Below are 12924 nucleotides of genomic sequence, written 5' to 3'. Positions count from 1 at the left end.
TAATCATCTAGAAAAGCGTTTAAGACCAAGCTGCCCAGTACTATATATTGATAAGTAACAGTGCTGTCTCTTCTGCCAAGCAAAGGGCACGTGAAGTTGTTGACTGGAGAAACTATGCTGAACAACAGGAGAAGATCAAACAGGATATGGAAGTTATTGAAGCAAAGCAAAAGGAACACAAAGATGCATACAAGAAAGAGCGAGAGAGCCTAGCCAATCTGACCTGGAGACAGAGAAAAGCAGCGTTATATAAAACCAACAAACATCTAATAGCTATGAGGTCTAAAGAGAGAGTGGAGAGTGACAGAAACGTGCTACCTGTAATTGTTAAAGGTGCTGTTATGTTTTAGTGCATATTTCCCAAGTCTAAATGTAAACCTATTGTAATTATAGGTGTTTCTTTGAGTGAGTATCCACGCAGATTCCACTCCTGGTGCGTGAGATCTGATCCTTGTGAATAACACTGTTGGGGTTTCACCTGTACCCTTCTTGCTTCCTGTAGCTGAGGGTATAAAAAGGATGGGGTGGCTACAATGCACATTTTGTTCCTTACTGCCTGTGGCTGTGAGATGGCACCCTTTAGTGTTCACATCTCTTGCCCTGAGCAAGTTAGCTGACACAGTTCTATTAGTTTATTTTTTGCTTAGATAAGTTTTCTTTGCCCATTGACTTCTAAAAACCAAAAAACCCTTAGGTTTTCTCTCCCTTTGTACAAGGGTCTTACTCCTTGTACACACCCCTCTCCCTTGTATAATGGCCCTTCTACTCTCACCCCCCAAACAAGAACTTAAAATGACTGACTGCGGGTCACTAGGTTTTAAGGTCTGTCCCTCCTGTGACACAGGGATGCCAGTCACAGATGCTGCTGTGCCTGGGAGAGGACCTTGCTCCAGAGTGCTTCTTGATTGCCGAGTCCTTCTCCGAAAGGACTCAAATAGTGAAGGAGGCAAAACAGAAATATATCCTCTTGGAAAGGTCCATGCAAGCCTTATCAGATTTTGGCAGACTTTTTAAGACACTCCTAATATGGGGCCTATCCCATGCATTGAGTGCCCCAGTGAGCTGAGATGCCACTCTAAGCTCCAGGGCAACCTGTCATGCGTAAGCCCTGCTTGCCAACCATATTGGCAATATTTTCAGAAAAGGCTTTTAAGGAGTTCTCCCAGATACTTATCCCCCTTTCCAAACAGGATGGAAAGTCTCCTGTAAGGCTCACTATTCTAAAAGCCTAACAGTAGAGTCCTATTTCAGTTCACCTACAGCAAAACCCAAGCCAACACCAACAGTCTATTCTATTCATATGTAGGTTCTTACAGCGCACTCATTGCTGTAATATCTGAGTGCCTTCAGTAGTGCATTAAGCAGTGTGATTAAAGTCTGTCAGCTGTTGTCAGTTAGTTAGAGCAGTGTTTTTCAAATCATGAGTCGTGACTCAGTACTGGGTCGTGGCATTTAAGGCATTGGGTCGCCTTGCTCTGGTCAGCACCGCCGACCGGGACTTTAAAGTCCCGACAGCAGTGCAGCCCAGCTAAGGCAGGCTGGTGCCTACGTTTTCCGACGCTGCACAGCGCCCTGGAAGCAGCCAGCAGTGGGTCCAGCTTCTAGGCAGGGGTGCAACAGGGTTCTGCGCACTGCCCGAGCACCAGCTCCGCACTCCCATTGGCCAGAAACCAGCCAAAGGGAGTTGGAGGGTGGGCGGTGCGGTGCCTGTGGGTGAGAGTTGTGTGAAGCTGCTTGTGTGCGCCTCCACCTAGGAGCTGGACCTGTTGCTGGCCGCTTCCGGGGTGCAGCGCAGTCTGTGGCGCCAGGACAGGCGGGAAGCCTGCCTCTGCATCCTGGCTGTGCTGCTGACCGGGAGCTGCTGGAGGTAACTCTGCACCCCAATCCTCTGCCCCAGCCCTGAGCCCCCCCAAACCTGGAACGCCTTCCTGCACCCCAAACCCCTCATCCCCGGCCCCATCCCAGAGCCTGCACCGCCCCCCCCAAACCCAGAACCCCTTCCTGCACCCCAAACCCTGCAGCCCCGGCTCCACCCCAGAGCCCTGACCTCCCGCACCCCAGCCCTGAGCCCCTCCCACACCCAAACCCCTCATCCCCAGTTCCGTTGGGTCATGGGCATCAACAATTTTCTTCAACTTGGTCCCCAGAAAAAAAGTTTTAAAACAACTGTGTTAGAGATCCTCTTCCCAGGGGGTGAAGCGTATGTCTTGTACTGGTAGATAAATTTTTTTTTTTTTTAAAGAAAAAATATAAATGTTGCTATGTATTTGTATTTAATGCACGTTAAAGAAATGCACCTTGCATTTGGAACAGAAGGTGGTGAGGTTTGTGATGGTCCTTAATTTTGCAGGGAGTTCATTCCAGTCTGGGCCTAACCCCAGGAAAAGTTCTGTCTCCTACACAGATGAGTTTTACCCTTATTGTAGAGAGTTTTATTGTGCCAGAGAAGGAAAGTTGTTGACCGCACTCTTTATCCTGGAGCTTTAGGCAATGTTTCTGGTATCTTGAGCCCAGGCCATGCAGCACTTTGAAGATAAGGATCAAAACCTTGAACTTGATGCTTTGTTCTATGGGAAGGCAACCTAGAGAGCGGAGGACAGATCTGATGTGCTCTCAGTAGCCTGTGCTGCTGAGGAGACATGCTGCAGCATTCTGTTTTAGTTGGAGTTCCTAAGTGCTGAAGGCTTCAGGTATGTTGCCTTGCTGTAGTTCAGCAGAGCACTGATGAAGGCATAAATAACTGAGGTCCGGTTGTCATCCAAGAGGATGGGACTGGGCCTCCTAGCCAACTAGAGATGATAAAAGCATTAATCACATTAATCTCTCTGTGTTCTTCCTTGTCTATTCCGGGTGAAATAAACCTCTATGTGTTTGAAGTCATCTGGGCATTGTACTTTATCTGGATAGGACCAATCCATTCAGGTGCACACCTGTCATCAGGGAATCCAAGCGTACTCCTAAACTACAGACCAAATTGATCAGTTATGGATGTGTGCCTTTAACCAAAGGAAACTGTACCGTGGCTGCAAACTATTCAAAACGCTTTCCTCTGCCCGCTAGTATTACCTCTGTCTTGCTCAGGTTCAGCTTCAGTCAGTCATGCATGTTCTTCATGCATGAGCTGATTTTATCCAAGCTGTGGACCATATTGGATCTCTTCCTTCACTAATGACTGTACTGCCTCTGCTACCTACAGCAAGGTAACAACCACAGCACTGAAGCCCCTGGCACAAAGTACTTCGGTATGGTCCATCTTGGCACAGAGTATGCCCATATTGAGACCCACCACTGTGGTGTGCGCTACTCACCTCCTTGGCACTGACTGAGGTATTGACTACAGTAGATGTAGGACTCCATATCAGCACTGATGCATGGCATGGAGACATCTTTCCAGGGGGCAGATGTCAGATTCTCCTTACAGAGAGGCTATGGGAGGTCATTGCTAGATCAACCTCAGTGGTGATCCCAAGACAAGGCACAGCTGACAGAACTTCCCCTCTGCTGGAAAAGACATATTTCTTTTCATCTCAGAGTTCACCCAAAGTTTCTCCCTAAAGGAATTTCCAGCTTTCACATCAATCAGTTGATTCATCTCTCTGTGTTCTTCCCTTGTCTATTCCGGGTGAAATAAACCTCCATATGTTTGAAGTCATCAGAGTATTGCCCTTTTATTTGGACCAATCCATTCCTGTGCACACCTGTCTTGGACTCTCTTTTTGGCATTTACTGAAAGGATTATATCGAGTGAGTCTCGGACTACTTCAGGACTTATGATTTGGCTAAGAAAGATCCCCCTGGACATATTAACACTGAAGCGGCCTCTGCAGCATGTTTGATTAACATCTGCATAGGAAGCAACATGGAACTCAATCCAAACATCTACACTTGCTATTCCCTGGCACAAGCGTCCAGATTGGATGCTAGCTTTGGCATGGCAGTCCTGCAATCTGTATTAAAGTAGAACTCCTGCTGCCTAGTTACTGGTAAATAGGCAACTGTTTGTTAGTCACCAAAAGTGGAATCTGTGGACAATCACTTGAACAGTTACTTACCCTACAGTACCTGTGTTGTTTTTTTTTAGATGTGTTATCCACAGATTCCATGACCCCCATTTCATCCCTGCTAATTGGAGACCTGCTTCCAAGAGATTCGTATTGGTGAAGGAACTGAGGTGTGCACCCCGCTTTTCATACACTTGGCTTCAGGGAGTAAGCGAGTATTCAAGGCACGGGCAGCCTCAACAGACATTGCTATTCAAAAGAATCCAATCTTGTGCATGTGGGCTGCATGCACCCCTAGAGTGGAATCTGTGTGAAAATGTCTTAAATAACCACAGTTCTTAACCACAGTAAGAAAACACTCTGTTCCAGTCCTAAAATTAAGCACTGGCTTGTAATCTTTTGAGAAAGAACTTCCTGAAGGGAATGTTGTTTTTCTTTATGAAAATTAATGTAAGCATAACTTAATGACTACAATAACATTAAAGTACGGTTTTACTCTGAAAAGTTACTATGTAGGTATGGTATATTCTTACTCAACAGAACTGCTTCCTGGGTCTATTCAGAGACATATCTGCTTACCTTGTTAAGAAATGTATTTTTTACTACTGTCAGCTCTGGCGAACCAGCAACTATGGGCTTCTCTTCTGGTTCTTACCTTAGCAACAGCATTGCTCAACTAAAGCACTAATCCTGCAAAGACTTAAGCAGGTGAGTAACTTTGAGCAATCCTATTGAAACTCATGTGTGTAAACACATAACTCACATGCTCAAGTATTTGTAGGATCGGGCCCTAAATTCCAGTTGCAGGGCTATCAGTGCAGACTCATAGTCTGCAAGTATGCCATCAATTATATTGGCTCAACTCCATTGGCAATAGTGTTCCATTGGTAGAACTGAGGCCATGCAGAATCTTTACTGATGATGCAAGAGCCAGGAAGAACCCAGCTTGACTTTAGTATCCCAGGCTGAATGTGCAGGGCTGACGGTATTTGCAAAACTAAGCAAACTTGATCTGAAAATCATTGAGACACAACAAACATTGACCTTCCTCCCCCCAATGATGTTGCATTCAGTCACTTTTCAGACTAGAACACCACACTTTCAGGTTTGTGCAATATGTTCAGCAGTCTCTTATGTATGCCAAAAAGAATAATGCACCAGATATTACATCTTTTTTTATGACATTGTACAATCTAGAATTCCCATATAGCAGCATTTGTCTTTTTGTTTGTTAATTTTGGTATTGGTTTATTCTGATTTTACAATGCCTAGTAATAGAACATTTGATCTATTTAGGTGATGTAGATGGTTCCACTGAGGCCATTCTAAACATTCTGGACAGCTATAATGCCAACGATGAATGTGAATTGGATGTGATCCATTTTGGAGTAGGTGATATCAGTGAAAATGACATAAATCTTGCTGAAACATTTCAGGGTAAAGTATAAATTTAGACAGTTATCTTACAATCGGTATGAAATCCTTCATATTTTATTAAATGAACAGGGTAGCTGTGCTTTCAGTTTTTGTTTCTCCTGTGTAATAATTAATTAGCAATACAATCAATGTAAATTTGTATGAAACATAAAAATATTAGTTTTCTTTCATAGAAAATAAATACTAGTACCTGTGCAAACAGGTATCCTGCTAGAACTCTAGTGAAAATGCAAGTAATGTAGACAAGGGTATACAAAATACTGTATTGTCTATAATGTGGCAGACAATACCTGCAAACTTGTGTGTTGGAGACAGTGCTCTAGATTTGAACCCTTATTCTGGTTGCCTTACGCTGCTTCAGCAGTGCAAAGCAGTCAGACAACTGGCTTAATCAGATCCCAGAGGATTCATTTGTGCAGGGAAGTCCTGGTGGGGGAGGTGGTTGGCCGGCATAGTGGTTCCTGTTGTAACCTCCTCCCAGTGCCCCTATGCCTGAGTTAATCCCCAGTTGCTGGAACTGCCCTGGGCCATAGCTGGGACTAAATTAGAACCTCCTTCAGACTGCTCTGATTTATGCTGGAGACCAAGATAAGGAGCTGGCCTTTTCTGGACCCAAGATAAGTAGCTCCCTTTCAATCCTGCTCCTTCATGTACCATATTGCTCAGCCGGATCACAGGATCTAACTGGCTATCTATCTGCTTTGTTACATTTAATTGTATCATCTAGGAATTTAGAGAGACAAAGTGGGTGAGGTATATCTTTAATTGGACCATCTTCCGTTGGAGAAAGAGAGAGAGAAGCTTTTGAGCCACATAGAGCTCTTTTTTTCAACCTGAAGAAGAGCTCTGTGTGGCTTGAAAGTTTGTCTCTCTCCCCAACAGAAGATGGTCCAATTTAAGATATTACCTCATCCATCTTGTCTCTCTAATATCCTGGGACTGACATGGCTAAAACTACACTGATCTAGGGACAGTATTTTGTGGAGGTTTCCATTGAAGCAACTCTTCTTAAAGTAAGATAGCATTGTTATGTACATGGTGCTTAGCGTACGTGCAGTGACCCAGTATCTGATCTCTGATTTTAAAAATGGATGGAAAAGCTAAAATAAGGAAACTGCAAAATGAAATTTTATAATCAGTAATGTTGCTTTTACTAGCACTCAATTTCAGGATATCTTGACTCCTGATTCCAAAAGGAAGAGAAAAGAGGATTGTAATTCAAATTAGTAAATGTGAAAATCTCAACCCAAGTAAAACAAACAATTTTTAGTTAAGTACAGACTGTGCTAAGAATAAAATATTACATTAATATTTCAGGACAGCCTTTGCAAGCTCATTTCCAAACGTTTTCACTTACTGCTTGAAAAACAAAGAAGTTCCTCTACTTGGAGTGTTTGTATTTAATAATTAGCTGTGGTGGTTTTATCTGTCAGGTGTCATATATGGATTCAGTGTGAATGCAAACAAATCTATTCAGCAGCTGGCTGCGAAAAAGGGAATAAAAATTAAACTTCACAATATTATCTACCATCTTATTGAAGACTTGAAAGATGAGTTGAGCAGCAAATTGCCCCCATCTGTAGTAGAGCATATAATAGGTAAGTTTTCACTGGATGGTAAATATTGCCTTGAAAAACTAGACCTTTCTTGTGGGGTAGTCCTTGATTTAAAATGGTATGTTGAGGAAATACACAAAGCTCATTCTCCGGGATAGTTTTCCCACTATACTGGATTGCGTAGAATTCTTCTGCAGTTATTCTCCTCAATACACAGTAGCAGAATGTCCAAAAGACTTTAAAGTTTTGAGAGCACAGCAAAGCATTGCATTCATTACTGGTGGAGTTTGTATTCTGTTCCCTTGCACTTAGTCCTTCCATATCTTTCCATAGGGGAAGCCTCTGTTCTTGCTACCTTCTGTGTCACGGTAGGAAAAAGCAAGGTTCCAGTGGCTGGCTGCCGAGTACAAAAGGGGCAGTTAGATAGAAAGCTGAAGTTTAAACTAATTCGTAACAGAGATGTTGTTTGGAAAGGTAAGTAAAACGGCTATCAAAACATTTATCCACACTAATATTCTACTACACATACATGCTCACCATTGGAGTTAGATTCTTAGGCCCAGATCAGGTCCTCTGATCTATACAGGCAATGGAAGTCAATGAAAATGTTTTGGTATATCTGAAGGTGGAATTTTCTCCTTAAAAAGTTGTTCAATCAACTTAATACACTATTTACAGTGGACTTCACCTAAAAAGGACATGTCTAATTCCTGCAAAGCTTGTTTTCTTGCTTAAGCAATGCTTGCAGAATTGGTTTTGGACAGACATTTTCTTGATTTAATCATCCTGGTGTTCCCTCCTCTTAAGAAACTTCCCCATGCTCTGAACCCCTGACAGCAGTCCGTGTAGGAAGGAGATAGTCAGATCAATTAAACTTTGAAAGGAGTAGCACCTGATTTTCAGAACCTGTGTAAATTATGGAGGTTCAGCATCACTAAAAATCAGAACCTTCTTGCATTGGCCTTGCCATGTAGTGTTTTGCTTTTCTGGGGAGTCGGAGGACGGAGGTTGTTTGAAGTCCACATTAGTCTTTATATTCAATCTATTTTTTTCCTGCATTGACATTCATTCTCTCTAGGATTTTTAACCTCACTGAAGAACCATAAAGACGATGTCCAGATAATAAAAACTGGCATGGATTGTGGCCTCAGTTTGGATAAGAACATAGAGTTCAATATTGGAGATGAAATTATCTGCTATGAAGAAAAGGAAGTTGAACAGACAATTTCATGGGATCCAGGATTTTAAATAATTTTACTTCACTTGAATGTAATGGAGAAAAGGCCTTGCATTATTCCTGATCACCTTTACAGAATGTTCTTATGTCAAAGACACTTACAAAGAGACTTGTATTGTAAGAATTCATTGGGTTCTTAATGGGGGTGTCAACAGCTGATATTTCAAAAGTAAAAGGATTTGTTTTAGGGGCTATGAATGACAGGGGTGGCTTCCTCACTGCTGCAGGATTGTGCCAACTTTGTAGACCCATGAGATCACACGACACAGGAAAGCATGGGAGCCAGCATGGCAGTGTTAACTCTTTGGGGACAGAAGAGAATGTGCTAGAATGACTCCTAGCATGTTTCAGATACAACTAAAAAGTACCTTTCTAGGAAGGAAAGGACTATTTCAGGTCACTGTAATACTGTTTGTATTGGTAACATCGTTTGGCTGATAGAAATAATTCACCTGTTAAAATATTATCTGAAAAGAATAAAATGGCTAGACAAACACAGAAGGAACCATTAGTGTACTGTCACTACAGCCTTTGAGAAAACAAGTGACTTTATATGAAAGATTTGGCCTTCATTTCAATACAGGCTGATCAACCAGATGATTTCATCTAAGATTTGTGACTCATGTTTGCCTGGCATAAGGTAGTCTGATTATTAGAGCGAGGGCAAGGTTCTATCCCTGCTTTGGTAGACTTGCATATTTTGAATGCCTGAAGTTAGATATCTGCATTTGAAATGCCTCTGCCTTAACCATGTTATGCTATTTCCCCTCTGTAAAATTAGGATAATAGCAGCTACATCTCAGATGTTAAGTATCAGGGGGTAGCTGTGTTAGTCTGTATCCACAGAAACAACAAGGAGTCTGGTGGCACCTTAAAGACTAACAGATTTATTTGAGCATAAGCTTTCTTGGGTAAAAACCTCACTTCCATCTGAAATGAGGTTTTTATCCACTCCTTGTTTTATCTCAGATGTTGTGATGTTAATCTTTGTGTTGTGCTTTGTGGCCCTTAAATGTGCTTTGTGGTACTTAAGTGCCAAGTAATTATATTAGTGATTTCTGCTACTGTTTGCATTATTGTAGTGTATATATTTAATGCTGTTCTGTGGTTGCTGCTAGAGCTCTTTCTGCAGTTCCCTCCTAAAACTGTCTCAGAACGTTAGACTTGTACCCAGAACTGTGTTGCTGTCTATGGGTATTCATTTTACTATTGTATTACCATGGAAAGAGTTCATCTAGCTCCTCCTGGCCTTTTGTTGCTCCTAGTTAGTTTAGATGCAGGCATCTGCTGGCAAGCATAGGGGGGGCAGTGGCCTGCTCTGTCATCTTAAAGGGATTTGTGTTTTGTCTTGACTAGCCCCTAGCCAGTCACCTGAGTGCCATGCAGGGGGATGGAGCAGGGCTCTTCTTTTCAGGTGACCCCTAGCTCAACTATAGGAGTCTAGAGAAAAGACAAGGGAACTCCGCTGGTTCCCCACCCCCTCCATGCTCCCTGGGCAAGAGAGTGAAGATCCCAGCTGCTGGTTTCTTTGGGTGGGAAGGGGACGCTCCTGTTACTGATCTCCTGTACCCTGCACAGCAATGCAAAAAAGAGGAGATACTGCCCTCATGCCAAAGTTAAACAGCAAAATTGCTGCTGACTCCCCCTCCACCCTTCCCTTTGCAGGGCCAGTGCAGAGCATGCCTAAAAGCTTGCCCAACAGCAGTAAACAAGCCATGTACAAGCAACTATCACCAAAACTGAGGCTCAAAATCCTATCAGACAAAACAACTTAATTTTTTTCCTTAGGGGTTGTGGGTATGTGACTTTTTTTTTAAATAAATATAATCTTCATGGTGTCTGATTTAGTGATATTCTGTGAGCAGTACAGCAAGCTTCTGTAAGAGTCTACTTTGTATGATGACAGATAAGACCATATTTAATGTGCAAACTGTGGCAAATTTAAAGAAAAACCCAGTCACTTGAATCACCTTGTGATGTATATAAAATAATGGAATTGACCTGTACTTTAAAATGAATGTTGCATAGCTCTGGTCTACACAACAGGGTTAGGTTGAATTTAGCCACGTTAGGGTTGATTTTAAAATTACTGCATCTACACAACCAACCCCATTCTTTTGACTTCTGTACTCCTCCCCGGCGAAGGGAGTCGCGCTAAAATCGACCTTGCTGGGTCAAATTTGGGGTAGTGCAGACACAATTCAACGGTATTGGCCTCCGGGAGCTATCCCAGAGTGCTCCAATGTGACCACTCTGGACAGCACTTTGAACTCCAATGCACTAGCCAGGTACACAGGAAAAGTCCTGGGAAATTTTGAATTTCATTGCCTATTTGTTTGGCAAGCTCAGCAGCACAGGTGACCATGCAGTCCCCCCAGAATCGCAAACGAGCTCCAGCATGGACTGAAAGGGAGACACTGGATCTGATTGCTGTATGGGGAGAAGAATCTGTGCAGGCCGAACTCCGATCAAAAAGAAGAAATGCTAATATATATGCCAAGATCACACAGGGCATGGAGGACAGAGTATACAAAAGGGACACACAGCAGTGCCGTGTGAAAGTCAAGGAGCTCAGGCAAGCGTACCAAAAGACAAAGGAGGCAAACGGTCGCTCCGGATCAGAGCCCCATACTTGTTGCTTGTATGATCAGCTGCCTGGCATTCTAGGGGGGGGAACCCTACCACTACCCCACCACTGTCTGTGGACACCTACAACGGGGGAGTCTCACACAACAGGGAGGAGGATTTTGTGGATGAGGAAGAGGAGAATGTGCAGCAGGTAAGCGGTGAATCCGTTCTCCCTGGCAGCCAGGACCTTTTCATCACCCTGGAGCCAATACTCTCCCAAGGTGGGATCCCCGACCCTGAAGCCAGAGAAGGCACCTCTGGTGAGTGCACATTTGTAACTACAGTACAGGGTTTAAAAGAATTGAGATGCATTCGCAGCCAGTACAGCTACTGGAAAAGTCTGTTAACGTGTCTGGGGATGGAGCGGGAGTCCTCCAGGGACATCTCCATGAAGCTCTCCTAGAGGTACTCTGAAAGCCTTTGCAGAAAGTTTCTGGGGAGAGCTGCCTTATTTCGTCCTCCACAGTAGGACACTTTACCACACCAAGCCAGTAGCAAATAGTCTGGAATCATTGCAGCACAAAGTATGGCAGCGAATGATCCTGGGTTTTGGTCGCATTCAAGCAACATTTGGTCTATATCTTTCTGTGTTAGCTTCAGGAGAGTGATATCATTCATGGTCACCTGGTTGAAATAGGGGAATTTTTGTAAGGGAATAGTAAAAGGACCCCGTTCACGCTGGGCTGTTTGCACTTGGCTAAAAGGGATCATCCCAGAGAATAGCCACGCGGTGGGGGGACAGTTGAAGGGATCATCCCAGAGAATAGCCACCCAATGGGGTGGAGGGAGGTGTGTGCTGCACATCCACCCAAAAACCGCAGCCCCTCCTTTTAAATGTGAAACCGAACCGGCATTGCTTGCTATGGGAAAGGAGGGCGCTGCAGTTTGAAACCATTCCCACATGTTATGAAGATGTAAGAAGCCAACCCCACATACCAAAAGGCTTACCATGGCTGCCTGGAAACCAAATTCTCTTGCCCAGCCGTGTGTGATGTGTCACCATACCGGCAGATGCTCAATATAAAAGGCAAAATGCAACCTTGTACCTAAAGCACATGTGCTGTCTGCTGTGAATTGCTTGATTCACTGTGAAAGAGTCTCCCTTTTGTTCTCAAAATGTATCTTCTTAAAAGTCTACTCTCCCTTTTTATCCCCCCATAGGTGCAAATGTTTCTATGCTCCCCCTATAATCTCCGTCCCTGAGGTTATCACAGATTAGAAGGTGGAAAAAATGCACTCGCGATGACATATTTTCCGAGCTCATGCAGTCCTCCCGCACAGCTTGAGGCACTCAGTGGCAGAGGCCAGGAAAGCATTAAGTGACTGTGATGAGCAGAGACAGGAGGCAATGCTGAGACTAATTGGGGAGCAAACGGACATGATGAGGCATCTGGTGGAGCTGTAGGAAAGCCAACAAGAGCACAGACCCCCGCTGCATCCATTGTACAACCGCCTGCCCTCCTCCCCAAGTTCCATATCCTCCTCACCCAGACGCCCAAGAATGCGGAGAGGGAGGCTCCGGGCATCCAGCCACTCCACTCCAGAGGATGGCCCAAGCAACAGAAGGTTGTCATTCTAACAGTTTTTTGATTTGTAGTGTTCTTGTCCTTGTCCTTCCCTTCTCCCACACCCCACCCGGGCTACCTTGTCAGTTCTCACTTTTTTTTTAAATTAATAAAGAATGCATGGTTTCAAAACCATAGTTACTTTCCTTTGCTAGCTGTGATCGAATGGGGGCGGGTGGTTGGTTTACAGGGAATTAAAATCAACAAAGGGGGCGGGTTTGCAGCAAGGAGAAACACACACAACTGTCACACCGTAGCCTGGCCAGTCATGAAACTGGTTTTCAAAGCCTCTCTGATGTGCAGCGCGCCTTGCTGTGCTCTTCTAATCACCTTGGTGTCTGGCTACTCAAAATCAGCCACCAGGTGATTTGCCTTAATCTCCCACCCGGCCATAAACATCTCCCCCTTACTCTCATAGCAGTGGAGCAAGCAGCAATAACAATGGGAATGTTGGTTGCGCTGAGGTTAGCAAACAGCACCAGTGAGCTTTTAAATGTCCA

General features: G+C 43.9%; 1 protein-coding gene across 6 annotated transcripts in view; it reads left to right on the top strand.

The window, feature by feature from the left end:
* The window catches only part of MTIF2 (mitochondrial translational initiation factor 2), a 31555-nt gene extending 18996 nt beyond the window's left edge, over nt 1-12559 (top strand). For 4 of the 6 annotated variants that reach the window (XR_012667792.1, XR_012667793.1, XR_012667791.1 and 1 more), the window contains 6 exons: nt 81-333; nt 5298-5438; nt 6872-7036; nt 7328-7468; nt 8073-11119; nt 12021-12559. Coding sequence is in view for 1 of the 6 variants with exons in the window: in XM_075127195.1 (XP_074983296.1) it covers nt 81-333; nt 5298-5438; nt 6872-7036; nt 7328-7468; nt 8073-8242 (870 nt within the window). In the remaining 5 variants the exon portion in view is untranslated. Of the gene's footprint in view, nt 1-80; nt 334-5297; nt 5439-6871; nt 7037-7327; nt 7469-8072 lie in introns of all 6 variants that reach the window. The other 2 variants (XR_012667790.1, XM_075127195.1) reach the window with 2 other exon arrangements.
* Nucleotides 12560-12924: the final 365 nt, after the last annotated feature.

Source organism: Caretta caretta, chromosome 3, assembly GCF_965140235.1.
Source record: "Caretta caretta isolate rCarCar2 chromosome 3, rCarCar1.hap1, whole genome shotgun sequence".
Lineage (NCBI taxonomy): Eukaryota > Metazoa > Chordata > Testudines > Cheloniidae > Caretta > Caretta caretta.
The sequence above is the reverse complement of the archived record's forward strand: the minus strand, read 5'-3'. Positions and strand labels throughout refer to the sequence as shown.